This window comes from Macrotis lagotis, chromosome X (assembly GCF_037893015.1).
Source record: "Macrotis lagotis isolate mMagLag1 chromosome X, bilby.v1.9.chrom.fasta, whole genome shotgun sequence".
NCBI classification, from domain to species: Eukaryota; Metazoa; Chordata; class Mammalia; order Peramelemorphia; family Peramelidae; genus Macrotis; species Macrotis lagotis.
The window spans coordinates 702,017,078-702,044,511 of record NC_133666.1 but is presented as its reverse complement, the minus strand read 5'-3'; the positions used below and the strand labels follow the sequence as shown (position 1 = coordinate 702,044,511).

Here is a 27,434-nt window from a genome sequence, read left to right as displayed (position 1 = left end):
GGGGAATGTTCATGAAGCTGGCAATGCCTTCTTATGTATCATTTCCTTATCAAAAAATAGGTTTGAAATTGAACCTCTTAGAAACTGCACTGCTGTTCACGTCTATGTTTTAAACTAATTCATGGGGCCCTTGGGGTCTTTGGCACTGAGCCCCCCCGCCATGCAAAACTGGTGTCCTCCCTGTTTGTTTTTAAGTTCTCCCTCCTTACAATCAACTTTCAAGGACCACGTCAGTCATGAATTGACTCTTCCTGCCTGCCTAGCATTGTGCACACAGACAAACTCATATCCACACAGCTCCCCACATTCCCTGTGATTATCAACAGTCTGAGAGAGGTTATGCATGTTCAATGCTGCAAATCATTTCCAAATCAGTTTTTTTCTCCCTATGCCATTCTGCTTGTCACAATATTCCATCACAATCCCACAATAGCTTGTTTGGCCATTCCCCAGTTGATGGGCATCCTCTGGCTTTCTCAGGCACTACAAAAAGAGATCCTACAAATATTGTTGTATAATTTGATCTTTATCCCCTTTTTAAAAAACTGTCTTTAGACTCTAGAGCTGGCAATGGTGTTGGCTGAATCAACAGAAATGCAGAGCTTTATAGCCCATTGGGGAACATTCCAAACTAGTCTCCTGGATGGTTGGATCAGTCCACAGCTCCACCGACAGTGCATCAGTGTCCCAGTTTTCCTACTTCACTTCCCAAATTTTTCATTTTTATTTTTTTGTTGTATCTGATAGATATGGGATGGTAATTCATAGTTGTTTCAATTTGCATTTTTCTAATCAATAGTGATTTCGAACATTTTTCACACGACTAGAGATAGTTTTGATTTCTTTGTCTGAAAGCTGTCTATTCATATCCTATGCAATTTATCAGCTGGTGAATGAGCTGTGTTTCTGCTAATTGCACTTCGTTCTATAGTTGAGAAATAAGGACTTAGGAGAAATATCTGTTACAAATGCTTTTCCTAGTTTTCTCTTTCCTTTTGATTTTGTTTTGTCTAAAAGCTTTTTAAGTTTATATAATCAAAATTGTTTGATTTTTCTATTGCTCTTTTTTGTTGGCCTTAAATTCTTCCTCTATCCATAGACTGATAAACAACTCGAGACTTGCCTCATTTGCTCAGTAGCAAGCTTTATGAGCAAACCATGGGCCCATTTTGACCATCTCTTGCTATAAAGTGTGAGATGTTGTATATGCCTAATTTCTGCTCTGCTGTTTTAAAGATTTTGCAACAATTTTTTTACCATTCCTTGGTTCTTTTTTAAAATTATATTTAATTTATTTTTGTACAAATGATTTTTGTATCAAAATATTCTTCTTTAAGAGTAAACGTAATACCCCCTCCCCCCAAAAATATAGACCCTCGTGAGCAATAAAGTAAAGGAAAGAGGAAAACATTAAAATTAGAATTAAAAAAATAATAATAGAGACAGCTAGGTGGCACAGTGGATGGAGCACCAGCCTCAGAGTCAGGAGAACCTGAACTCAAATCTGGCCCCAGACATCCAACAATCACCCAGCTATGCGACCCTGGGCAAGCCACCCCAACCCCATTGCCCTGCAAAAACAAAACAACAACAAAAAAATAAAATAAAATAATGATGATAATAGTAATAGGGGCGGCAAGGTGGTGCAATGGGCAGAGTACCAGCCCTGGAGTCAGGAGCACCTGGGTCCAAATCTGGCCTCAGGCACTCAACAGTCACCCAGCTGTGCGGCCCTGGGAAAGCCACCCAACCCCATCTGCCCCACAAACTAGCCCCCCCCCCCCAAATAATAATAATAATAAACTGTGCTTCATGTGCACCTGCTCTGTTGTAGGTGGATCACATTCTTTAGGATAAGACCATCACAAAAGCTACTTCCATATTTTTCCACTATTACCATTGCTGATCACAACTCCCTCCATTCGTACTTCCCCACTACCATACATTTTATTTTCTCTCTCCTTTCACTCTGTCCCTCTTCTAAAATGTGCTGAAGGGTAGCTGAGTGGTGCAGCAGAATGATCAGTGGTCCTGGGGCCAAGAGACCCCAAGACCACATACCACCCCTAAGGCCCAGCAACCACCTGGCCTTGTGATCCCAGACAAATGTGTTATATCTGACCACTCTCCCCCCATGGTCCACCCTCTCCTCCATCATTCACATCCACACCTCCCCCCCCATCTCCCCCCTCTCCTTCTTACTCCAGATGTCTGTACCCCACCTAGTATATATGCTGTTTCCTCTCCTAGCCACCTCTGATGAGAGCGAAGGTTCCCTCATTCCCCCTCACCTTCCACCCTTCCATATCATTGCAATAGCTCATTGTAATAAAGAAAAATCTTATTATATGAAATATCTTGCCCTATTTCCCCTCTCCTTTTTCTTTCTCCCATTACATATCCCTTTTATGTATTGACTCCATTTTCATAGCACAATATATCTTCAAATTCAGCTTTCTCCTGTGATTCATCTATAAAAGCTCCTTCTACCTGCTCTATTAAATGAGAAGTTTCTTATGAGTATTATCAGTGTCACTTTTCTATGCAGGAATACATGTAGTTCATCATCATTAAATCCCTCATATTTTACCCTTCTCCTCCACTTTCTATACTTCACCTAAGTCCTGTACCTGAAGATCAAACTTTCTGGGCATTTCAACAGGAACATTTAAAATTCCCCTGGTTCATTGAAAGTCTATCTTTTTCTCTGGAAGAGGATGTTCAGTTTTGCTGGGTAGTTGATTCTCGGTTGCATTCTGAACTCTTTTGCCTTCCAGAATATTATATTCCATGCCCTACAAGCCTTTAATGTAGTTGCTGCTAAGTCCTATGTGATCCTGACTGCAGCTCCATGGTATTTGAATTGTGTCCTTTTCACTACTTGTAATATTTTCTCTTTGATTAGGGAGTTCTGGAACTTGGTTATAATATTCCTGGAGGTTGGGTTTTTTTTTTTTGGATCTCTTTCCAGGGGAGATCGGTGGATTCTCTCAATTTCTATTTTGCCCTCTACTTCTAGGATATCTGGGCAATTTTTCCTGTAGGAATTCTTTAAAAATGATGTCAAGGGAAGATGGTGACATGAAGGGATCGAGTCTTAGGAGCTCTCTGATAAAAACTCATAAACTAAGGACTCTAACTAAACTTTCGAGAGACAGAACCCACAAAGGGACCCAGTGAGGCAGTTCTCCTACTCAAGGTAACCTGGAAAAGAGCAGAAAGGCTCTGCTCCCCGGAGTTGGAGGGGCAGCAGGCTGGAGGGGTGGCCCACCAGAGCGAAAGAACTTCAGCCTCCCAGGGGCAGCCCCAGGGTGCTGGGAGCCACAGCTCACAGCAGCGGGGGAGTCTCCTGAGCTGCACCCCGGGGAGCACCGGCACAAAGTGAGGGAACAGCGGGGGACCTCTGCCAGAGCAAGCATGCGGAGCCCAGCCTTCAGGGCACACAGCCAGCAGCTTGGTCTTTCCTCAGCCTAGACCCAGAAATAGAAGCAGGCGGAGCTGGTAAGCAGGAGCCCCCAGGGCATGAGCCCATTGAGCTGAGGGAGAGGAGTGAAGAGAGACTGCAGAGCTCTATCCTCTGCCCCTGGAACAGGACTCTGGGGCTCTGACCACATTCAGATCCTGATCCCAGTCTAGGCCCCCCCATAGAACAGCAGGGCCCCCCCACCTCAGCCCCATGGCAGAGGGGGGCGCTTATGGTCATTCACAGACCAGGAGGAAGGACAGAGCCTCACACACTGAGACCCTTGTGGGAGTGTCCCAAAAGCTCAGGAAGCACCCCAAAACCAGGCCCAGGCTGGGAAAATGAGCAAGCAGAGAAACAAAAGGAAGACCATTGAGAAATATTTTGCTCATGAGCCCAAGAAGAATCAAAATACTCAGTCTGAAGATGAGGAAGCACAAGCTCCTGCATCTAAAGACTCCAAGAAAAACAGAAATTGGGCTCAGGCTATGATAGAGCTCAAAAAAGACTTTGAAAATCAAATGAGGGAGTTGGAAGAAAAACTGGGAAAAGAAGTCAGCAGCTTAGTCAAAGAAATCCAAAAAAATGCTGAAGAAAATAGCATGCTAAAAACCAACTTAGGTCAAATGGATAAAACAGTTCAAAAAGTTATTGAGGAGAAGAATGCTTTAAAAAGCAAAATTGGCCAGATGGAAAAAGAGATAAGAAAACTCTCTGAGGAGAATAAATCCTTCAGACAAAGAATAGAATTCAGGGAGATTGATGAATTTACCAGAAATCAGGAATCAATACTTCAAAACCAAAAAAAATGAAAAATTAGAAGAAAATGTGAAATAACTCATTGAAAAAACAACAGATATGGAAAACAGACTTAGGAAAGATAATTTGAAAATTATTGGAATACCTGAAAGTCATGATCAGGAAAAGAGCCTTGACATCATTTTCAAAGAATTACTACAGGAAAATTGCCCTGATATTCTAGAAGCAGAGGGCAAAATAGAAATGGAGAGAATCCACCGATCCCCCTGAGAAAGAGATCCCAAAAAAACCAATCCCCAGGAATATTATAGCCAAGTTCCAGAACTCCCAAGTCAAAGAGAAAATATTACAAGCAGCCAGAAGGACACAGTTCAAATATCATGGAGCTGCAGTCAGGATCACACAGGACTTAGCAGCAACTACATTGGAAGCTCGTAGGGCTTGGAATATAATATACCGGAAGGCAAAAGAGCTTAGAATGCAGCCAAGAATGAACTACCCAGCAAGGCTGAATGTCCTCTTCCAGGGAAAAAGATGGACTTTCAATGAACCAGGGGAATTTCAAAGGTTCCTTTTGGAATGGCCAGAGCTGAACAGAAGGTTTGATCTTCAGATACAGGACTCAGGTGAAGCATGGAGATTGGAGGAGAGGGGGGAAATATGAGGGACTTAATGAGGATGAACTGCATGTATAGAAAAATTATACTGATAATATTCATATGAACCATCTCAGTTAATAGAGCAGGTAGAGGGAGCTTTTATAGTTGAAGCACAGAAGAAAACTGAATTCGAAGATAAAATATGTTGTAAAAATGGAGTCAATAAGAAAAAAAGGGAAATGGAATGGGAGAAAGAAAAAGGAGAGGGGGAATAGTCCAAGCTATTTCACATAATAAGATTTTTTTTTATTACAATGAGCTATTGCAATGATATGGAAGTGGGGAGGCAAGGGGGAATGAGGGAACCTTTCCTCTCATCAGAGGTGGCTAGGAGAGGAAACAGCAAATATACTCAATGGGGTATAGACAACTGGAGTAAGAAGGAGGGGGGAGCAGGGGGAAGGGGTGGGGATGTGAATAAAGGAGGAGAGGATGGACCATGGGGGGAGAGTGGTCAGATATAACACATTTTCTTTTTTACTTCTTGCAAGGGGCTGGGATTGGATGGCCTACCCAGGACCATAGGGCCAGGTGGATTCTGGGCCTAAGGGGTGGTATTGGGGCTCAGGGCTTCTTGGCCCCGGGACCAGGGATCTGTCTGCTGCACCACTCAGCAACCCTACAGCAGAGTCAGAGTGAAAGGAGAGAGAAAATATAGTACATGGTAGTGGAGAAATAAGAAAGGAGGGAGTTGTGATCAGCAATGGCAACGTTGGAAAAATATGGAAGTAACTTTTGTGATGGACTTATCATAAAGAATGTGATCTGCTCACCACAGAGTTGATGGTGTTGGAACAAAGACTGAAACACATTTTTTGTTATTATCATTTGGGGGAGGGTGCAGGGCAAGTGGGGCTGGGTGGCCTGCCTGGGGCCACATAGCAGGGTGATAATGGGTGTCTTGGGCTGGATTTGGACCCAGGTGCTCCTGGCTCAAGGGCCAATGCTCTGTCTGCCACTCAGCCACCCCTACTATTATTACTATTTTATTTTATTTTGGGTCTTTTTTTTCCTTCTTTTTGGTTTTTGCAGGGCAGAGGGGATTGGGTGGCTTGCATGTCACATGGCTGGGTGATTATTGGGTTTATGAGGCTGGATATGGACTCGGGTGCTCGTGGCTCTAGGGCTGGTGCTTTGTCCATTGCACCACCTGGCCATACCTACAATTATTACTATTATGTTTTTAATTTTAATTTTTTTTTCTCCCCCCTTTACTTTTTTGCCCAAGCAAGTCTATCTATATTCATGGGGGAGGGGTATTTTGTTTACTTGTAAACAAATATATTTTATTAATGTAAAGAAAAACATTTGTACAAAATGAGAATAAAAAATAAATTAAAAAAAAAAAACAAAAAAACAAACAAAAATAAAATATATCCTTAAGGGGAAAAAAATGATGTCAAGGCTCTTTTCCTGATCATAACTTTCAGGTATCCCAATAATTTTTATATTATCTTTCCTGAATCTGCTTTCCAGATCAGTTGTTTTTTCAATGAAATGTTTCACATTTCCTACTAATTTTTCATTCTTTTGGTTTTGAAGTATTGTGTCCTGACTTCTCATAAAGTAAGCAGCTTCTTTCAGCTCCATTCTACATCTGAAGGATTTATCTTCCTCAGAGACCTTTCTGTCTCCTTTTCCATCTGGCCAATTCTGCTTTTTAATGCATTGTTCTCCTCAATAACTTTTTGAACTGTTTTATCCATTGGCCCTATACTGTTTTTGTTTTTTTTTTTTTGCAAGGCAATGGGGTTAAGTGGCTTGCCTAAGGCCACACAGCTAGGTAATTATTAAGTGTCTGAGACCGGATTTGAACCCAGGTACTCCTGACTCCAGGACCAGTGCTTTATCCACTGCGCCACCTAGCCGCCCCTACCTATACTGGTTTTTAACATGCTATTTTCTTCAGCATTTTTTTGGATCTCCTTGACTAAGCTGCTGACTTCTTTTTCATGTTTTTCCTTCATCTCTCTCATTTCTTTTCCCAATTTTCCTATGTCTCTTTTGCCAGGTATATTCTCAGGAATTTTAGGCTGGCTAGGTATTTTAGCTGATCTATAACAATAAAGAATAATATTGCTGACACATATTGTAGGTTCCCTAATTTTCTCTTTTGATTATATCAATTTAGCTTAAGGTTTGCCCAAGATCATGATTATTGCTCCTGTCTATTTTTTTTAATTTAATACATTCTCCATCTGCTCTTTATTTTTTGGGTGTGAATCTCTTTTTGTACTTGTGATATTTGACATTTGTGATTGAATGAGAAATTATTATTTTGGGGCATAATCCTAGCTCCTTAGCTCTTTGCAATGCAATGTTCTAAGATCTACAGTGTTTTTAGTATAGAAACTGCTAGGTTTTGTGAAATTTTGATTATTTTTCTACAGTATTTAATTTTTTTCTCTTTGTTTTTAAAATATTTTTTCTTTAACCCAGGAATTTTGAAACTTGTCTCTAACATCTCATAAATGTTCCTCCTCCTATTGGTCTGATCAGCCACTGACAGACACATTGTAATCTGTCTCAGACATAGTGATGTCACTTTGGTCTTCTTCAAGAATGAAGGAAAAGAACCAACCAAATTTTCTTCCTAGGATTTTTTTCAGGTGGTGATCAGTGGAGTCTTTGCTTCATAGTCTAGAATTTCAGGGCAATTTTCCTTAATAATATCTTGTAAAATCATATCCAGATTCTTCTTTTGATCATAACTTCAGGTAGTTCAGCAATTCTTACATTGTCTCTTCTCAATCTGTTCTCCAAGTTGGCTGTTTTCTAATGACCTGTTTCACATTCTCTTTGATTTTTTCTGCATTTTTTATATCTTGGTGTTTTATAATGTCAATCAATCCTTGTCCAATTCTAGTTTTCAAGAGTTATTTTCTTTAAGATTTTATTTCTCTTTCTAAATGGTTAACATTTTTTCATATTTTTGATTGCTTTTTTTACTGTTTTTTTTCCTTGTTCTTATTTTATGTTAAGTTGTTTTCATTATTTTCTTGAAAGGCTTTATTTTTTTAATTTTTAAAATATTCTCTCATTCTCTCTGGGATATGATTTTTGAATTCTTTTTAACTTTCGTCCAAGATGTCTTTTTTGTGTTTGTATTTGCTATTATCCTTTAGGGTAGGAGTGGCTTTTCTTTTTAATCCTTAGTCCTCCTCTGAACATGATCGCAAATCTTCTTTTACATCAAAGTACATCTTTTCCCTTTGCTTATTCATTTTATCTTTATTGGATTTTATTTTCTTTTTATTAATTTAATATTACTATGATAATGATGATGGTGATGATGTTTGATTCTAAGCTGTGGATATTATTGCCCTAGTCCTCAACTCTTCTTAGTATTGTTTATTGAATTCTGTCTAAGGGCTCAATCTCAGGGTCTCCTTTTTCCCTCCACTCAGGCCCAGCCTCACTGTCCCCAAAATGTTCTTGATTTCTATGGTAGTAGTTTCTCCTTCCCCACAGTCACAGCTGAGGTCACATCTGGTCAGCACTGCTAGACTTGACTTCTAGATTTACTTGGGGGGTCCTTCAGTTATCCCCCACTCAGAATCTATTTTGCTTTAGAAGAAAGGTTGTGAAGGAACCTTTGAGTGTTTTGAGCTCCCCACTGCTTCTCTCATGGCCTCCTGTTTCAGTGGGATGTCTCCACTTCCCTCAAGCCAAACCTCAGCTGCACATTTTTCTCTGAGTCCTCTCAGAAAGTCCTCCTAGGACTTTACCTCTTTATTTTTGTTGCTCTTCCTTCATTTCATGATGTTTTTCTATCAGATTGTGAGAGGAATCTGGAGAGCCTGCACATTTCTGACCTATACCGCCATCATCTTGGGATTCCCCTTCTGTGAGGTCTGATGAGGAAGAAGTTCCCTATCACCTTTTCTCTTTCTCCTGCACACATCCACCTCCCACCTCCCAGATGAACCACAAACCTTCTCCCTGAATCTGCATTATTTTTGACAGGATTTCTCAGCTTTGTTTCAATTGACATCATCCATTTCTCAGAATTCCCTTGGGCTCTTAATGACCTTGGGTTCTAGAGCTGACTCTGGCTCTCATGTAGGGTATGACTGCTGGGCAGAACCCTTCTGTGTGCTTCAGTTTCCCTCTAGAATTGAATAGGGGTGGACTCTTTACTTCTCAGGAGTCTTTCCTGTCTACACCTGATGACTTTTGATGATCTAGGAGTTGGTGACATTCAAGGATGTGGCTGTGGACTTCACCCAGGAGGAATGGAGCCTCTTGGATCCTTTTCAGAAGCAGTTGTACAAGGAAGTCATGCTGGAGAATGCCCAGAACCTGCTCTCTGTGGGTAAGGACCCTTCCTCCAGGATCACTGAGTCTACAGACAGTGGGAATATCTTCATTCCCTATGGTGGAGGGTTTCAAGCAATTTAGAGAGAGGAAAGGGCAGGTCTCCTGCAATTCTGTCCTTAATCTTCCTTCCTCTTGCCCTAAAATTCTAACCAGGATGGTGGGAAAGGAAGGGAAGAGTATAAACATTTGATATCACCTGTTGCTTGCCAGATGCTATGAAGAGGGCTTCCTGTACTATATTGTATCACTTCATCCAGATAATAATGTTCCAAATTAGGTGAATATTATTATCCCCATTTGACTGCTGAAGAAACTGAGAAAAATGGAAGTTAAGTGATTCAGTATAGAGCTAGTCATTGTCTGAGACTGGATTTTGATTTTGGCATTCTTTAGGCTAGGCCCAGGATTCTCTCCACTGCACTAACTTGATTTCTAGATAGTGGAAAGTGTATGTTGAGTCCATCCTTCTATGAAGAAATTGCACCAAGATGAAATTTCCTCATCTCAACTTGATTCCATGAAGTTTTCCCCCACCTCTCCCCATAGGTCCCATAAATAACTGTTCTGAGACTCTTCTTCAGTAGACCTAGGATATCCTGTCTTCCTTTCCTGTATGCTTCTGGTTTTGTTGGGAACAGCAGACTGGCCAGGAAAGAGAATTTGGCACAACTATAGAGTTTGCCAGTAGAGAATCTCCCCTGAAGAGGCAAAGACTCCCCAAATTAACAATATATAATGTTCTTTTTGGTTCAGCAACTGAGGAACGGGGAGAGGAACTGGGCAAAATGTTCATGTTCCCTGGGCTTGAGGCTGGTCTTGCATTTTAACCCTTTTAACCCTATTCGGGAAGGAGGTGTTTATACCAGAATGGAACCTGTCAGGATGGGGTTGGGGAGCTTAAGGTGAGGGGAAAGGACTGAATCATTTTGCACAGCAACTCATCCTATTTTGCCTTCCTTGTATTACAAGTATTAATGAGTGAGTCCAAGCTCCTATGTGTGAGCTTCATGGGGGGATCCTCAAAGTGCAGCAGTTCTGTGAATACGGCTCTTTCCAAAAGATATCTTAATTTCAACTTTCTCTCCCTTTTCATTCCCAACTGATTTCCCTGACCAGGTCTTCCAGGTCCCAGACAAGACTTTGAACAAAAAGAAGCTCCATGGATGCTGGAGTATGAAGGCCTGAGGAGCCATTGTCCAGGTGAGTGAGGTGAAAGCAGATAAAGGACAGCTATGATGGCCAGGCTACTATGTGTTACAGGGAAGCAAGGATGTGGGGGCCTGCCTTGGGATTCTTTTTCAGATATTTCCTGACAGTGCATTCTTGGGTCAGTCACTGAACCAGTGAGTCTCACTTTCACCATAAGTAAAATAAGGAAGTTGTATTCTGTGGTCTTTCAACTTCCTCCCAGGGATTAATATATGATCCTAAAAGAAAGGCATTGCTTGGGATTTGGCAACAGAGAATTCTTTTGAAAATCCAAAATGGAGGGGCAGCTAGGTGGTGCAGTGCATAGAGCACCAACCCTGGAGTCAGGAGTAAAAGAATTCAGATCCGGCCTCAGACACTTAATAATTACCTAGCTGTGTGGCCTTGGACAAGTCACTTAACTCCATTGCCTTGCAAAAAAAAAATGCAAAATGGGGATAGGCTAATTTCTTTGGGTTCTTTCCTAGACCTTCTTCAAGTCAATGAACATCTAAGGACCCATAATGTCCCAGATCCTATTTAAAGGATCCAACACATCAATAGATGTAAGGGATATTCCCTTCTCCCATGTTACTTAATTCTGGTGGAGCAGAGAAGAGGTCAACAACTATGATGGACAGGAAAGAAGTGGAACTAATTAAGACAGGAAAACCTCAAATTTGAGGAGGATGGGAAAAGGCTTATTGTGGAATGTGATCTCTGGTTGGCCATCAGGGAAGCCAGAGAGAGTATTTGAGGAACAGAGCTGGCAAGGGAATAACCATGGATTCTAGCGATAGATATCATGTCCTCAGAAGAGAAAGGAGGCCCATTCCACTGGATTCAAGCTTATATAGGAGAAACAGGGTGAAAGAAGACTGAAAGCCTATTTGCTGGGGAGTCACTGGAACCTAGTGAGAATGTGGTGTTAATGTTAGGTGAGAATTTTAGGAAGAAGAATAAGACAACTGGGTAGAGGAATAATTAGACTGGAGGTTAACTTGAGGCAGCCGGACCAACCAGCCGCCTCTTACAAAATCTCAGATGTGAAGTGACTATGGTCAGACAACAGAAAGTGACAGCACTGAGAGAGAAAGGGTTATATGTGAAAGATGTCACATAGGCAGAATCAAGAGGATTTTGCAAGAGATTGAAGATGTGGCTCAGGAGTGGGAATGTGGGGGAGGTGATGAGTACTGCATTGCATTGGATTATTGGGAGAAGCCTTGGAGAGCATTAGGAATACAAGAAAATGGGAGGGTTGGCAGAAAGAGAATGAGTTTCCTTTTGGAAATGGAGAAGTAGAAACAGGAGAAAATAATGTCACTAAAATCTAGAAAGGAAAACATTGAGAAAAGGGGGAGATTGAAAGTGTCAGAGCCTGTAGAGAAGTCTAGAAGGATCAGAATTAAGAATAGCCATTGAATTTTAGCAATTTTGAGTAATGATAATTTTCTTTTTTTTGTTTGATTATTTAAAATTCCCAATTAAGCATAAAGGACAATTTAAGAAGCATACTATCTGTACATAGAGAACTAACTAAGAATTAGAAATAAATATAGAATATTTCCTCAAAGATATACCAGTTTGTGTCTAATGGTGGTCATATATTGGCCAGGGTCCTCAGAAGAGGACTAAAAGGAAAAAAAAGAAAAAGAAGTGCAAGGAAAAGGAGTTGAGTACAATTTGGTAAAGGTTACTTCTATTTGTTAAGGCATGAAAGGGAGGAAATATATTGGGCAGAATCTCATAGGGATGCATGGATCAAGTAAGAGTGTTTTAAAGATCTCCATGAAAGATTAAAATTTGGGGGGGGGGATAATAAAGTTAATGAGTTTGGGTTCTACCAGTGCTGGGAAGGGGAAATAAACATATGAGAGTATATTATATACATACATATATATATAGTTTGTGTTTATTTGTTTTTGTTTTCCTGTTTAGTTCTTTCAGAAGAAGAGATCAGACTTGAAATGAAGGAGAATATTGGAAAATTAAACCTTTTTCTGAAAGAAACTCACAAGCAAAGAATCATGAACGACAATGTCTGTGACTTCATTTGGAGAGAATTCTGCATTACACATGAGAGAATCCAAAATGGAGAGAAATCTCATGATTTTAATCAATGGGAAAAAGTTTTTTCATTGAAGGACTCTCTTGTTAAACATCAGAAAATCCACACTGGAAAGAAACCTTGTGAATGCAATCAAGATGGAAAGCTTTTTACTACCAAGAAACATCTTACTGTACATCAGAAAATTCAGACTAGAGGGAAAGTTTATGAATGTAATCAATGTGGAAAGTCTTTTTCATTGAAGTCCAATCTTACTAGACATCAGAGAATTCACAGTGAAGAGAAACCTTATGAATGTAATCAATGTGGAAAGGCCTTTTCATTGAAAGGGACTCTTATTAAACATCAGAGCATCCACACTGGGGAGAAACCTTATGTATGTAATCAATGTGGAAAGGCTTTTTCATTGAAGGAGATTCTTGTTAGACATCAGAGAATCCATACTGGAGAGAAACCTTATGAATGTAATCAATGTGGAAAGGCTTTTACTACCAAGAAAAGTCTTACTGTACATCTGAAAATTCACACTGGAGAGAAACCTTATGAATGTAATCTATGTGGAAAGGCTTTTACAAGCAAGTCCTATCTTACTATACATCAAAGGATCCACACTGGACAGAAACCTTATGAATGTAATCAATGTGGAAAGGTTTTTTCATTGAAGAATATTCTTATTAAACATCAGAAAATCCACACTGGAGAAAAACCTTATGAATGTAATCAATGTGGAAAGGCTTTTTCATTGAAGGAGACTCTCATTAAACATCAGAGAATCCACACTGGAGAGAAACCTTATGAATGTAATCAATGTGGAAAAGCTTTTACAAGGAAGTCATCTCTTACTATACATCAGAGAATCCACACTGGAGAAAAACCTTATGAATGTAATCAGTGTGGAAAGGTTTTTTCATTGAAGAATACTCTTAGTAAACATCAGAAAATCCACACTGGAGAGAAACCTTATGAATGTAATCAATGTGGAAAGGCCTTTTCATTGAAGGCAAATCTCATTAAACATCAGAGAATCCACACAGGAGAAAAACCTTATGAATGTAATCAATGTGGAAAGGCTTTTGCAAGCAAGTCATATCTTACTATACATCAGAGAATCCACACTGGAGAGAAACCTTATGAATGTAATCAGTGTGGAAAGGCTTTCACAAGTAAGTCATATCTTACCACACATCAGAGAATTCACACTGGAGAGAAACCTTTTGAATGTAATCAATGTGGAAAAGATTTTTCATGGAAGGAGACTCTTTTGAAACATCAGAGAATGCACACTGTAGAGTAACCTTATGAATGTGTTCTGAGTTTCCTAAACTAGCATTATGATATAGGACTATAGCATTATGATATAGATGTTTTCAAAAACATAATGTCTTTAAAATAAGAAAAAAAACTGTTAGCATTATGGCAACTGGAGGAAAACACTTGATTAAGAGAAGACACCAGACTTTGCACAATGGAGTACAATTTCAGACAAACTAGGGGGAATTTTATATCTCCCACAGGCCACCAATGAGCACCTTTTCAACCTATATAGAGACCACTGCATATGACAATCAAAAACCTTCTCTTTAATACGAGATGCTTCCTGTCTCCTGATTATTGTGACTCAATGATCATGGTGATGATGAATGGATTCTAATAAACTTGAAGAGAACAGGTGTAAAAAAGAAAAGCAGCCGCTACTTTGTTGGTAAGGGGTTTTGCAATTTCCTTCTAAAAAGTTTCCCATGGGGCAGCTAGGTGGCACAGTGGATAAAGCACCTGCCCTAGAGTCAGGAGTACCTGGGTTCAAATCCAGGCTCGGACACTTAATAATTACCTTGCTGTGTGGCCTTGGGCAAGCCACTTAACCCCATTGCCTTACAAAAACCTAAAAAAAAAGTTTCCCATGTATGACCGTTTAAAATTTGGGAAAGTCAAAGCAGAATTCATTGACTCCTGGAGGATGTAGTTTGGGATCCTGGTACAACCTAAGTGACCTTTTCCTTTGGACTGTTCACCTAAAGCTAAAATCTATCAAGGGAATAAAAATGTTTCTAGGGTACTTTAAAAGAGTTTAAGAAGATACAGTCTCTTGGGGCAACTAGGTGGTGCAGTGGGTAGAGCACTGGCCCTGGAGTCAGGAGAACTTGAGTTCAAATTTAACTTCAGACACTTCATAATTTCTTAGCTGTGTGACCTTGGGCAAGTCACTTAACTCCTTTGCCTTGCCAAAAAGAGAGAAGATACAGTCTCTGTTTTTCTAACTCTGTTCAAGTAGATAGGCTGATAAGACACAAACAAAATAAATGGAAATCTTTTTCTCAGTCTCCAGAAATTGATAATCCTGAAAGTAAGGTCTGAATTTGTCCCTTTATTAAAGAAGTTGGTAGTAAGATATCATTGTCTTTTCCTGTTCTGCTATTTTCATAACTCATTCTGGGGATCTGCATATTATCAGTACTTCACAAGAGGAGAAATCCACAGGGAGCACTACTCCTTTCTTGGTCAAAGTTAAACCATTCCCTGATCCAAATTTGATTCTCTTAGTTGAGTTTCAGTAGGTTGCTATCAGATTCTCTCATTGTTTACCTGCTTATGATTCTCTGTCTTCAAAGGAATTGAGCTGCTGGCTCCTCTAGCTTCCCTTTGATCTTGGTTAGTTAGATCACTCATACTGAGTTATGGACAGAGTTGAAGGTGGGCACTTCATCCACATCTTGTTCTAGGACACATTGCTTAAGAATCTAAATTTGTGAACCTTATTTCTTGATATGTACAAAGCTGCCAGCTTCTCTTTCTCATAACCCCTCTTTTCCACCCTAAAACTTGTGAGAATTGTGAGCTCATCGTCGTTCCTTCTTCCAGTGCTTTGTCAGGGCTCACCTGAGATGTCCTTTTGCTCTGGTATTACCTGTTCAGTCACAGACTTCTTTATAGAAGACTGGGCATAGAAATGTGCCCCAAACACTCCCATGGCTGCAGATAGCTCTGCAATTGGATTTCCTTCCTGGCCTATCCCTATCCCTGTGTACACACACTTTTCTGTTTCTCATCCTAAAGCTATGATAGGTTCAAAAATCACTAATTGCAATGTTTTTCTTTCCTGCTTAGAATTTGCTCTAGTACATTTTCTAGGATCTTGTTGAGGTTATTAGGGTCAGGCTTAGTAAGTCAGAGTCAGAGTGGGTGAGCTGGGTTAAAAATGTTAAAAAATCTAGCTAGTCATTTTGAATCTGACTTTGAAAAGCAATTTGTTAGGCTTTTTGTTTAGGGCTTTTGCTAATCTCTCAGTTTAGGAAAAATCGCTTTAATAAGAGACCAGTGGCAAAGACTTCTTTTTGAGCACACAAACTGCAGTTGATCAGGAAATGATAAAAATCTAACATATAGAATTGATATGGGAAAAGAGCCATTTTTCAAAACAATACTCATCCTCAAAAAGAAACCCCCACATACTAAAGGGATCATTTCCACCTGAATGAACAATCTTTATGGAAGTTTGAAATCAGTTTGAACAAAATTGAAAAATAAAGCTTATAGATTTTTATATTTCATTTATATATGCTTATTTTTATATAATCACCATGTGATCCCCTCAAAAATGTATACTTCATCATTATCACTTGAAATTGGCAGGAAAAAACCCACTATTGTTAACTATGCTCATGCTCCTGTCATGTCTTGACCTTCAAATGTTGTCTGTGGGTTCCACAAAACTCCCACCCCAAATTCACCTTTAATTTCTTATGCCAACCATGTTATATTTAAACCTTGATAGGAAAATATTAGTTCTGATTTGGTAGGATGTTTGTGGTGGTCCGTGATGGTTTTATAAGGATCTTGGATCTCTACCGTGCATGTCTAGGAACCATGGTTTTCAAAGAGCTTGTTCTCTCTGCTGTAGGAATACAAAGCTAAGTGGCATCTTAGCCTTATGATTATAACTTTGTGGCAGTGCAATGACACCGGGAGCCTGGAATCAAGGACTTCTCTGGTGCCCTGACAAACAGACAATGAAGGCCTGGGATCATTGGCACATGAATCATCAATCATCATGACAGTTTGAAAACAATTTGAGCAAAATTGAAAAACGAACTTATAGTTATTATATTGTACTTATAAGTACTTGGAGTTTTATGTAATTACTTCTTGATCTCCAAAAGCAATATCAACCTGGTTAGGACAGCTTAGAATCTCCAGAAAATCCCTCTTATGGTTAAAATATGCACATGTTTGTTGTCCCCCAGGATAAATATCTTTTTAGTTAAATTAGAACATTATTTACTGCTAATAATGCCATTGAAAAATTTTTGCTGAAAGCCTTTGGACCATGATCTCAACCATTCTGAGGCTGTGAACCTCTAAGATGGGAAGAGGAGGATGGGGAACAAGAGTGAGTCATGCTATCAACTTCCTTTCAAAATGATGGTGAAGTCAAATATCTGTATATGACACATTTTCAGATATGAGATGGCCTGCATTTTTTAGAAAATTCTCTTTGTTATGATGAATCTAGTTTTATTTTAGTGAGCAGAACCATTTAAAGATAACATTTAAAAAATTAGATAATGTCAATCCTCCCTAATGGTAATGGATCAGAATAAAAATCTCATGCCTCAGGTAAATACAAAAATCACTGTTGGCATTCTTGCTGGCCTTAGGTACAGCAATATCAACAAAATAAGATTGAGAGGGATCACTAGGGCAATTGCATTATGTTTTCAGGTAGGATGGGTCATGGAATAATTAGTCTATTAATCACATAGGCACCAAATGGGTACAATATCTAAGAAAGAAAAAAGTCAAAGTGCAAATAATGAAAGGGAAAGAGAAATGGAAAGATTGAAGTGTAAACTGTCTAGTACCATGGACAAAGCATATCCAGTCACATAATTTGTATTCTGTTCTCAGCTTCTAGGTTTTTGGTCAAGTCTCATTCTGAGTTCATGGACTGAGATACTAATGTGTTGAAAATGATAGCCCTGTGATTGTGTTCATACACTTTCAGGGTTTGTCTTGGGAATCAATTGTTGTCTGCAGTAACTTTAAATGGAATTTCCTTTTCTGTCTCTTCTTGCTTTTGGGCTTTGTTGTCCATATATAAAGCTGATGATTTATGTGGATTTATTTTATGTCCTACTACTTTGCTGCATACCAAGCACTCTGACACAAATAAAATCAGATCTAAACAGCTGAAAAAATGTCAATTACTCATGGTTAGGTTGAGCTAATGACAATTCTATCCAAATTAAATTACTTATTCAGTGCCATACCAATCAAACTATGAAATAACAATTTAACCAAGCTAGAAAAAGATAGTAACAAAATCCATTTGGAGCAACAAAAGGAAGATAACAAGGAAATTGATGAGAAAAATGTAAAGGAAGGTGGCCTAGTTCTACCAATCAAAAACTATACTATAAGGCAGCAGTCATTAGAACTGCCTGGTGCTGGTTAAGAAATAGGGTGATGGATCAATGGATTAGGATAGATTCAGAAGAAATAGTAGTAACTGATTCCAATAATCTATGGTGTGACAAACCCAAAGACATAAGCTTCTGAGATAAGAACTCACTATATGACATAAATTGCTGGGAAAACTAGAAAATAATAAGGAAAAAAATAGACCCACAAGTCACACTCTATAGCAAAATAAGCTCAAAACTGGCACCAGATTTGGACATAAAGGGTGATACCAGAGACCAATTAACTGATCAAGAAGCACTCTGTCAGTCTGGAAAGGGGAGCAATTTAAGACCAAGAAAGAAATTAGAGTATATTATAAATGGCAAAATGGATGATTTTGACTATATTGAATTATAAAGTTTTTGTACTAATAAAACCAATGCTGTTAAAATTAGAAGGAAAATAGAAACCTGGGGAACAATTGTCACAACTTGGAGTTCTGGTAAGCCTATCGTTTCTAAAATATATTGAAATTGTATCTAATTTGTAAGGTTATAAGTCATTCCCCAACTGATAAATGATCAAAGTTTATGTACAGTTTTCAAGAAATTAAAGCTATATATAATCATATGAAAAATGCTCCAAATCATTACTGATTAAAGAAATGCAAATTAAAACAACTGGAGGTTTTACTACATACCTCTTGGATGGGCTAAGATGACCAAAAGGGAAAATGACCAATGATGGAGAAGTTTGGGATAACAAAGCATTGCTGGTGGAACTGTGAACTGATCCAACTATTTCTCAGAGCGATATGGAACTATATGCAAATATCAATACTAGACCTATATCCAGACAAAGTTATAAAATTTGGGAAAAGTCCCAGATGTTCCAAAATATTCATAGCAGCTCTTTTTATGATGGCAAAGAATTGGAAATTCAGGGGCTGTCCATCAATTGGGGAATGACTGAACAAATAATGGTGTATGAATATTTTGGAGTTCTATTGTTCAATAAGAAACATGAATGATTGAACTCTAGAGAAGCATGGCTTGAATTATAGGAAATTTGTACGAAAAATTTGTCCAGCATTCATAGAGCATTCTAATGCTGTGCAAAGGGTTCAGAACTGAGAGACCACTGTACACATTAACAGCAACATTGACAGCCTTGATGGATGCAGCTCCCCTCAACAGTTCAGAGAGTGGGGACAACCCTGGGAAGAAGAAAATGAAGCAAAACAAAACAACTAAATCCCTACACAATCTGAATGAACTCTACATCCACTTTTAAAGTTTTTCTTATGTTTTTCTTTCCTATCTTATGGTTTTCTTTCTTTCTTTTCCCTTAATACTAATTCCTCATATAGGAAATGACTAATCTGCAAACACATTAAACATGAATGTATATGGCCAACATTCAGCAGACTGTTCACAGCTAAGGAGAGGGGAGTGGGAAGTGAGGATGGAAGTAAATTATATAATTTAATAGTATGCATATGTATACTGTTTGTGACTCCAGGTCAGTCATTAAGAGACACAAGGCATCACCAGCAAGTCACCTTGCTATATGGCCTTCTCTCCTTTCACCTTCCCCCATGATCTCAGGGAGCCCCTTCCCCAACATGTAATTAGAAAAATAAAATGAAATGTCAATTGAAAATTCAATTTAAAAAAAAAAAAAGAAGGTAAATGATAGCTCTGTCTTTGTCTCAGGTCAGGGTCCAGGGAGAGCCTGTTTGAAACTCTTTGTAAATTAAATCATCCTTAGAAAGTGAGATAATGACCTTTAATAAGAAAGTAAATGAGTTTTTGTACTGTATAGAGGGAAAGTGTGAATTTCTGTCTATGTGTCTTTATGTGTAGGGGTGTGTGTGTATGTGCACACATGTGAAGTATCAAGTCTTTGTATGTTTGTTTTGAATTTTTTTTTTAGAGAGATCAGACAACATGAAAGAAACAACTATAGAGCTATACCTTTTTGTGGAAGGAACTCATCATCATCCTCAACAGCCCCCTCCCATCTCCCAGTGAAGAAACATGAGGCAGGGAGATGGGAGAGATGGACAAAAAGGTTCTTCCAAACAGAATTTCCAGTGGGAAAAGTTTCAGTTTTACTTGTCGAGTGTTTCAGAGTAAAACAATGCTCCAAGGAGTGATCTAGTCATTCTGGATCTTGCCATATCTTAGCCAATTGGATTTGAGCAGACAGAGTCATTATCTCTACTTGCCCTGAAGACTGAAGGTGATGGATTAAGTACCTACTTTGTGGACAAATTTTTGAATAGGAATAACTGTAGATTGAGTGGCCTAGGTGATTTCCATAAGCAGAATGAGACAAATCAGGAAAAGATTCCTTTGAAAAGGATTTTTCTTACTTCTTTAGCTATAGCCCTACTGCCTGAAAATACTTCAGACCTCCCAATGAATTGCTTCTAACAGGATCAAAAGAAATTTAGATTCCTTCCATTTGAGCACATGCAAAAATCTACCTGAAGTCAAGGGAAATGGGAAAATATCCAGGAATGACCTCCTGGGACCCAGAGGATTCTCTCTTTTGTTTGTTGTCAAGACATAAGAAACCTAATCCCAACACTCCTTTGGTCTCTTGAAACACAGCAAAAGAAAACTTCATTTAACAGAAGACAGAGTAACAAAGTGAAAATATTCTCTTCGAAAAAGTCCTTATATGACAAGGCAAGTCTGGGCACCTTTCTGGATCTGGAACCCACCAAGGCCCAGTGGATGAGGGTCCTGCTTTAACATAAGCTTAGAGGAAGAAAATGAGGAGAAAAGGGCTCTAAGCAAGGGCATGATCAATAATGTTATAGTTTCAGAGGTGGGGAAACAGGGCAGAGGTTAAAGGGCAGCTACCTTACTCCCTTTCTCTGGACATCACAAGGCATGGCAGAAATAGATAACAAGCATCAGGATGGGGAAGAAGCAATCCACTCTTAACAAGGAGTTAGAAACCCATATTTTTTAATAGAATTCTCTATAGCAGAAGAAATTCCAAAAGCATATTTGGAGCCAGTGTAAAGGTTAACAAAGATCTTTCATCCAAGTGGCAGAAGGTTCACTGGGTCACTAACTGAAGGTTTTAAGGGTTGAGCAGCTATTGCTTCAAAGTCAGACACCAGTGTTTCAGTGCCAGACAGTCTCACAAAGTACAGTGATGGGGATTATCCATTGGGATGTCAGAAAGGGCCAGTCTGAAAGCTTCAGCATGGAGAGCTACCTGTGTCACTAAATTTCACAATCTAGGGCTAGGACAGTCACAGAGTTAAAAAAAAATTAGAGCATTCAATGTGAGTATTCTCAGATAAAATTAAATCAAATTTATGGCGTTTGAATGGACAAAATGTTTATTTTTCCTTAACAATAAAACAATTCAAGACAGTGGGGCTTTGACCCTTTAGACTAAGTTCTGAGCCTCTTCACCTAACAAAGCACCTTCAAGACTTCTCCAGAAACATCCCATTGTACCCCCAAGGAATCCCTGGGATCCAGTTAACCTGAGGAGTAGGCAACATCAGTGGGATATCCCCTGATTCCTGTCACCTATCCACCTTTACATAGTCTTCCAACAACTGTAGCCCAAAGCATCTGGAAGAAGGTGGCTCTTTGGATCCTTCCCACCCTGCCCATCTTTTTCTCTTCTCTCACAATAGTATAGTCCCCTGTTGAGAAAAAGAAACAGAGAAAAAGACATGGAGAGACTGAGATAGAGAGAGAGAGAGAGCATACTCTCTTGTTGAGAGAGAGAGATACAAGAACAAAACCACTGCAGAGAACATAGGGAAAGCCTTACTTATGGAGGCATCTGGAGGGCTCGGATGTAAATTGTGTTGCTTCCTAGTTGTAGGAAGAAGTTATATGAGAATCTGAAAATCAAAGGGTCTCAATTTCTATATCTGTAGGATTCAGAGTTTAGAATTTCAAGGGGCCCATCTACCTCTAGTTCTAGGATCTTGTGGAGGGAGCATGAAGGTCATTGAGTAGGGGTAGTCAGCCCTGTTCAGTATCACTCATTGTTCATTAGCGATTGGGACTCTTACTTTGAGCCCACACCATCAGACATTTTCTGTAAAAGATCTTGCTTCAGAGAGTCATGTTCAAGGGCATTTGAGATAATTCTAACTTGTACCTCTCCCTCTCTCTGTCTCTCTGATTTTTCTTTTTTTTCTCAACTAGAAATGTCTAGATAATAAATTAAATATAATTTAAAGTCGCTGACAGTGAACTAGAGTCTACAAAGTAGGGGACAGCATCACTATCAATATTTTTACCTTCAACATTCAAGCAACCTTATAATGGGAGTGTGACTGGTCCCCAGCAACCCTTGGTGTAATGATCCATAAACCAATTTTAATTAAGGCATTCCCTAAGTCCCCAAGTTCCTTCTCACCCTAACAGGGTCTTTGTGAGGATTAAAGAAGATCACTGGGGGCGGCTAGGTGGCGTAGTGGATAAAGCACCAGCCTTGGAGTCAGGAGTACCTGGGTTCAAATCCGGTCTCAGACACTTAATAATTACCTAGCTGTGTGGCCTTGGGCAAGCCACTTAACCCCATTTGCTTTGCAAAAAAAAAACCCTAAAAAAAAAGATCAGTGATGTCAAGTGAATTGTAAATGTAAAAGTTGAATATAAATGTTAATGATAAATATAGTGGGGAGTTTGTGACTTCAGTCAACCAACTGACTAGTTGACTATTCTTGAAAATTGTCTCAAGAAGAGTTCATGAGGATCCCATGGCCAAGCCAATGGTACCAGGCCTCCATGATCATTTAGTTCTCTCTCATTGAGTATTTTTGATGTTACCTAATTAGGGAGCATTGTGAATTGACTCCAGTCTGGAGCACTGTGGGGGTACCATGAGTGTATGATGACAGAGAAGTTAGCAGAACAAGTCAGAACTTTAAGAATGAAGTCATGACTCATTTCCTGATCCTGACTTTCAGGTAGCCCAAAAAATTTTAAATCATCTCTTTTGGATCTATTTTCCAAATCCGTTGTTTTTTCCAATGAGATATTTCACATTTTCTTCTAGTTTTTCATTCTTTTGATATTGTCTTATTGATATTGTCTTGATTCCTTGCAAAGTCATCAGCTTCCTGGAGTTCCATTATGTATTATAAGGATTTGACTTCTTCAGAGAGCTTTATCTCCTTTTCCATCTGGCCAATTCTGCTTTTTAAGGTATTGTTCTCTTCATTGACTTTTTTGAACTGTTTTATTCCATTTGACCTAAACTGGTTTTTAGTATGTTTTCTTCAGCATTTGTTTGGATCTCCTTGACTAAGCTGTTGACTTGGTTTTCATGTTTTTCCTGCATCTCACTCATTTCTCTTCCCAATTTTTCCTCTACCTCCCTTACTTGAATTTCAAAATCTTTTTTGAGCTCTGAAATAGCCTGAGACCAACTTCTATATTTCTTGGTGGATTTAGATGCAGAAGCTGGAACTTTCTCATCTTCTGATTGTGTTTGGTCCTCCATGGGACCAAAGTAATTGTCTATGGTCAGGTTACTTTTTGTTTGTTTGTTTATTCATTTCCCCAGCCTGGTTTGGTGTGCCTCCCGAGCTTTTGAGTATTATTGGGATACCCCCATAAGGACCTCATTTCTTTCAAGGTCTTATGACTGCTGTCTTAGTCTGTGTATGACCACAAGCACACCCCTCTGCCCCAGAAGGTAACCAGGGTCTGAATATGGACAAAACAAAAAGTCCTGTCCCAGGGTGAGAGGAGAGAACTCCAGAGTCTCCCCCTACCCCCTTACCTTCCATGGGCTGAACACACTGGGAGCAGCTGCCAGGTAGCTCCCTGCTGGGCAACTCTGTGTGCCTGCTTCCATTTCCTAGGATCTGGGCTTCCCTGAGGGCTGCAGCTATGCCGATGGACATGGTTGCACTGAGGGTCATGCTGGCTTCCACTCACTCTGGCAGCGGTTTCCCTGCTGATCTTCTAAATTGTGCTTGGTGTTCCCTTTTGTTGCCAGGTCAGAAAATTGCTTGTGCTGCCGGAAGCTGGTGTTCCCCAGGACACAGGAGCCTTGCCCCCAGTGGGCTGTTCCCAGAAGACTAGATTTCCTTCACTCCCATGCAATAATCCTGGCTCTGCTGCCTCTCCTTCACCCCCATGTAACAGTTTTCCCACAATTTTCCAGGTTACCTTAGGCTGGAGAATTGCCTCACTGGGACTTTCTGTGGGTTCAGTCTCTTGAAAATTTAGTTAAAAGCCCTAATTTTAAGGTTTTTGAAATAATTTTGATAGAGCTCCTTGGAAAGACTGTTCTGATGCCAACATCTTGGCATCCAATCTAGATTATCTACTTCCTTCCATTCGGTACAAATTTTGTCACAATGTAACAAGACTAAATCCCCTCTTTTAAAACCCTCAGAGTGATTCTCAAACTCTAGTACAGAAAAGGGTCAACCTCAAAAACATGGGGAGTCACAACTTTTAGGCAACGTGGCCAGAGCAGTGGAATTCATTAAACATGATTTCCTTTCAATGAACATAACTCCCAATCCCTGATTTTGTATTTTCTTCCTCCCTCATTCACATATCACACCTGTGTCAGTCTTTCCCTTTAAGGCTTGAGCACATCAAATCTCCTGAGTCTCTCCCCTTTGTGCTACATAAGCAGGGCACTGTTCAGCTGAACTGTTTAGAGTTCAGGTCTTAACAAGATGGCAGATGGGATCAAAACTACCATGTTTTGGGGGCAGCTAGGTGGCCCAGCAGATAGAGCACCAGCCCTGGAGTCAGGAGTACCTGAGTTCAAATCTGACCTCAGACACTTAATAATTACCTAGCTGTGTGGCCTTCAGCAAGGCACTTAACCCCATTTACCTTGCAAAGAAACTAAAAATAAAAAAAGGTTTAAAACTACCATGTTTCTAGTCACTCCAACCCAAGGAGAAAACATGGGATCTTTCCCAGTCATGAGAATAGGAAATCTTCCTATAACTTTTTTTTAATTTAATATTTATTTATTCTCATTTTGTACAATTTTTTTATACATTAATAAAATATTCTTAACAGTAAGCAAAATACCCCCTCCTCCAAAAATATAGACTCACTTGAGAGATAAGGGGGAGAGAAAAAAATTAAAATTAAAAAAATAATAGTAATAATTGTAGGTATGGCCAGGTGGTGCAGTGGACAGAGCACCAGCCCTGGAGCCAGGAGCACCCAAGACCATATCAGGCCTCGTACACCCAATAATCACCCAGATGTGTGTCCCCATGCAAGCCATCCCAACCCCACTGCCCTGCATAAACCAAAAAAAGAATAAAAAGACCGAAAATAAAATAAAACAGTAATAATAGTAAGGGCAGCTGGCTGGCGTACAGAGTACTGGCCCTTGAGCCAGGAGCACCCAGGTCCGAATCCAGCCTCAAACACACAGCTATGCGGCCCCAGGCAGGCCACCCACCCCCATTTGCCCTGTACCCCCCAAATATAATAATGATAATAATAATAATAATAATAATAACAACAACAACACATGTGCTTCAGTTGTATTCCAACACCACCAACTCTGTCGCAGGTGGATCACATTCTTTATGATAAGTCCATCACAAAAGTTACTTCCATATTTTTCCACCATTGCCATTGCTGATCGCAACTCCCTCCTTTTGTATTTCTCCACTACCATGTACTATATTTTCTCTCTCCTTTCACTCTGACTCTGCTGTAGGGTAGCTGAGTGACGCAGCAGACAGATCCCTGGTCCTGGGGCCAAGAGGCCCTGAGCCCCCCTACCACACCTTAGGCCCAGCATCCACCTGGCCCTATGGTCCCGGACAGGTCATCCAATCCCAGGCCCTTGCAAGAAGTAAAAAAGAAAATGCATTATACCTGACCACTCTCCCCCAATGATCCATCCTCTCCTCCTTCATTCACATCCCCACCCCTTCCCCCTGCTCCCCCCCTCCTTCTTACTCCAGATGTCTATATCCCATTGAGTATATATGCTGTTTACTCTCCTAGCCACCTCTGATGAGAGCAAAAGTTCCCTCATTCCCCCTTGCCTCCCCCTTCCATATCATTGCAATAGCTCACTGTAATAAAGAAAAATCTTATTATATGAAATATCTTGGCCTATTCCCCCCTCTCCTTTTTCTTTCTCCCATTACATTTTCTTTTTTCCTATTGACTCCATTTTTACACCATATTTTATCTTCCAATTCAGCTTTCTCCTGTGCTTCAACTATAAAAGCTCCCTCTACCTGCTCTATTAACTGACAATGTTCATATGAGTATTATCAGTGTCATTTTCCTATGCAGGAATACATGCAATTCATCATCAAGTCCCTCATATTTCCCCCCCTCTCCTCCAATCTCTATGCTTCACCCGAGTCCTGTATTTGAAGATCAAACCTGTTCAGCTCTGGCCATTCCAACAGGAACATTTGAAATTCCCCTGGTTCATTGAAAGTCCATCTTTTTCCTTGGAAGAGGAAATACAGTTTTTCTAGGTAGTTGATTCTTGGTTGCATTCTAAGCTCTTTTGCCTTCCAGAATATTATATTCCAAGCCCTACGAGCTTCCAATGTAGTTACTAAGTCCTGTGTGATCCTGATTGTAGCTCCACGATATTTGAACTGTGTCCTTCTGGCTGCTTGTAATATTTTCTCTTTGACTTGGGAGTTCTGGAACTTGGCTATAATATTCCTAGGGGTTGTTTTTTTGGGATCTCTTTCTCAGGGGGATCGGTGGATTCTCTCCATTTCTATTGTGCCCTCTGCTTCTAGAATATCAGGGCAATTTTCCTGTAGTAATTCTTTGAAAATGATGTCAAGGCTCTTTTCCTGATCATGACTTTCAGGTATCCTAATAATTTTAAAATTATCTTTCCTAAATCTGTTTTCCATATCAATTGTTTTTTCAATGAGATGTTTCACATTTTCTAATTTTTTATTCTTTTGAAGGATTGAGTCCTGATTTCTCATAAAGTCATCAATCTCCTTGAGTTCTATTCTTTGTCTGAAGGATTTGTTTTCCTCAGAGAGCTTTCTTATCTCTTTTTCCACCTAGCCAATTCTGCTTTTTAAAGTATTCTTCTCAATAACATTTTGAACTGTTTGACCTAAGCTGGTTTTCAGCATGCTATTTTCTTCAACATTTGTTTGGATTTCCTTGACTAAGCTGCTGTCTTCATTTTCGTGTTTTTCCTGCATCTCATTTCTTTTCCCAGTTTTTCTTCTAACTCCCTCATTTGATTTTCAAAGTCTTTTTTGAGCTCTGTCATAGTCTGAGCCCAATTTGTTTTTCTTGGAGTCTTTAGATGCAGGGGCTTGTGCTTCCTCATCTTCAGATTGAGTGTTTTTATCCCTCTTGGACTCACAGGCAAAATATTTCTCAATGGCGTTCCTCTTGTTTCTCTGCCTGCTCATTTTCCCAACCTTAGCCTGTTTTGGGGGTGCTTCCTGAGCTTTTGGGACACTCCCACAAGGGTCTCAGTGTGTGAGGCTCTGTCCTCCCTCCTGGTCTGTGAATGACCATATGCACCCCCCTCTGCCACAGGGCTGAGGTGGGGGAGGGACCTGTTCTATTGGGGGGGGGGC

At 39.8% G+C, this 27,434-nt stretch overlaps 1 protein-coding gene across 4 annotated transcripts in view; it reads left to right on the top strand.

Annotated features, from left to right (window-relative positions):
• The window catches only part of LOC141497119 (uncharacterized), a 119,613-nt gene that overhangs the window by 39,428 nt on the left and 52,751 nt on the right, over positions 1-27,434 (top strand). For 2 of the 4 annotated variants that reach the window (XR_012471233.1, XR_012471234.1), the window contains exons 5-7: positions 9,070-9,196; positions 10,318-10,401; positions 12,331-14,162. Coding sequence is in view for 1 of the 4 variants with exons in the window: in XM_074199729.1 (XP_074055830.1) it covers positions 9,070-9,196; positions 10,318-10,401; positions 12,331-13,754 (1,635 nt within the window). In the remaining 3 variants the exon portion in view is untranslated. Of the gene's footprint in view, positions 1-9,069; positions 9,197-10,317; positions 10,402-12,330; positions 26,569-27,434 lie in introns of those variants that run through there. The other 2 variants (XR_012471232.1, XM_074199729.1) reach the window with 2 other exon arrangements.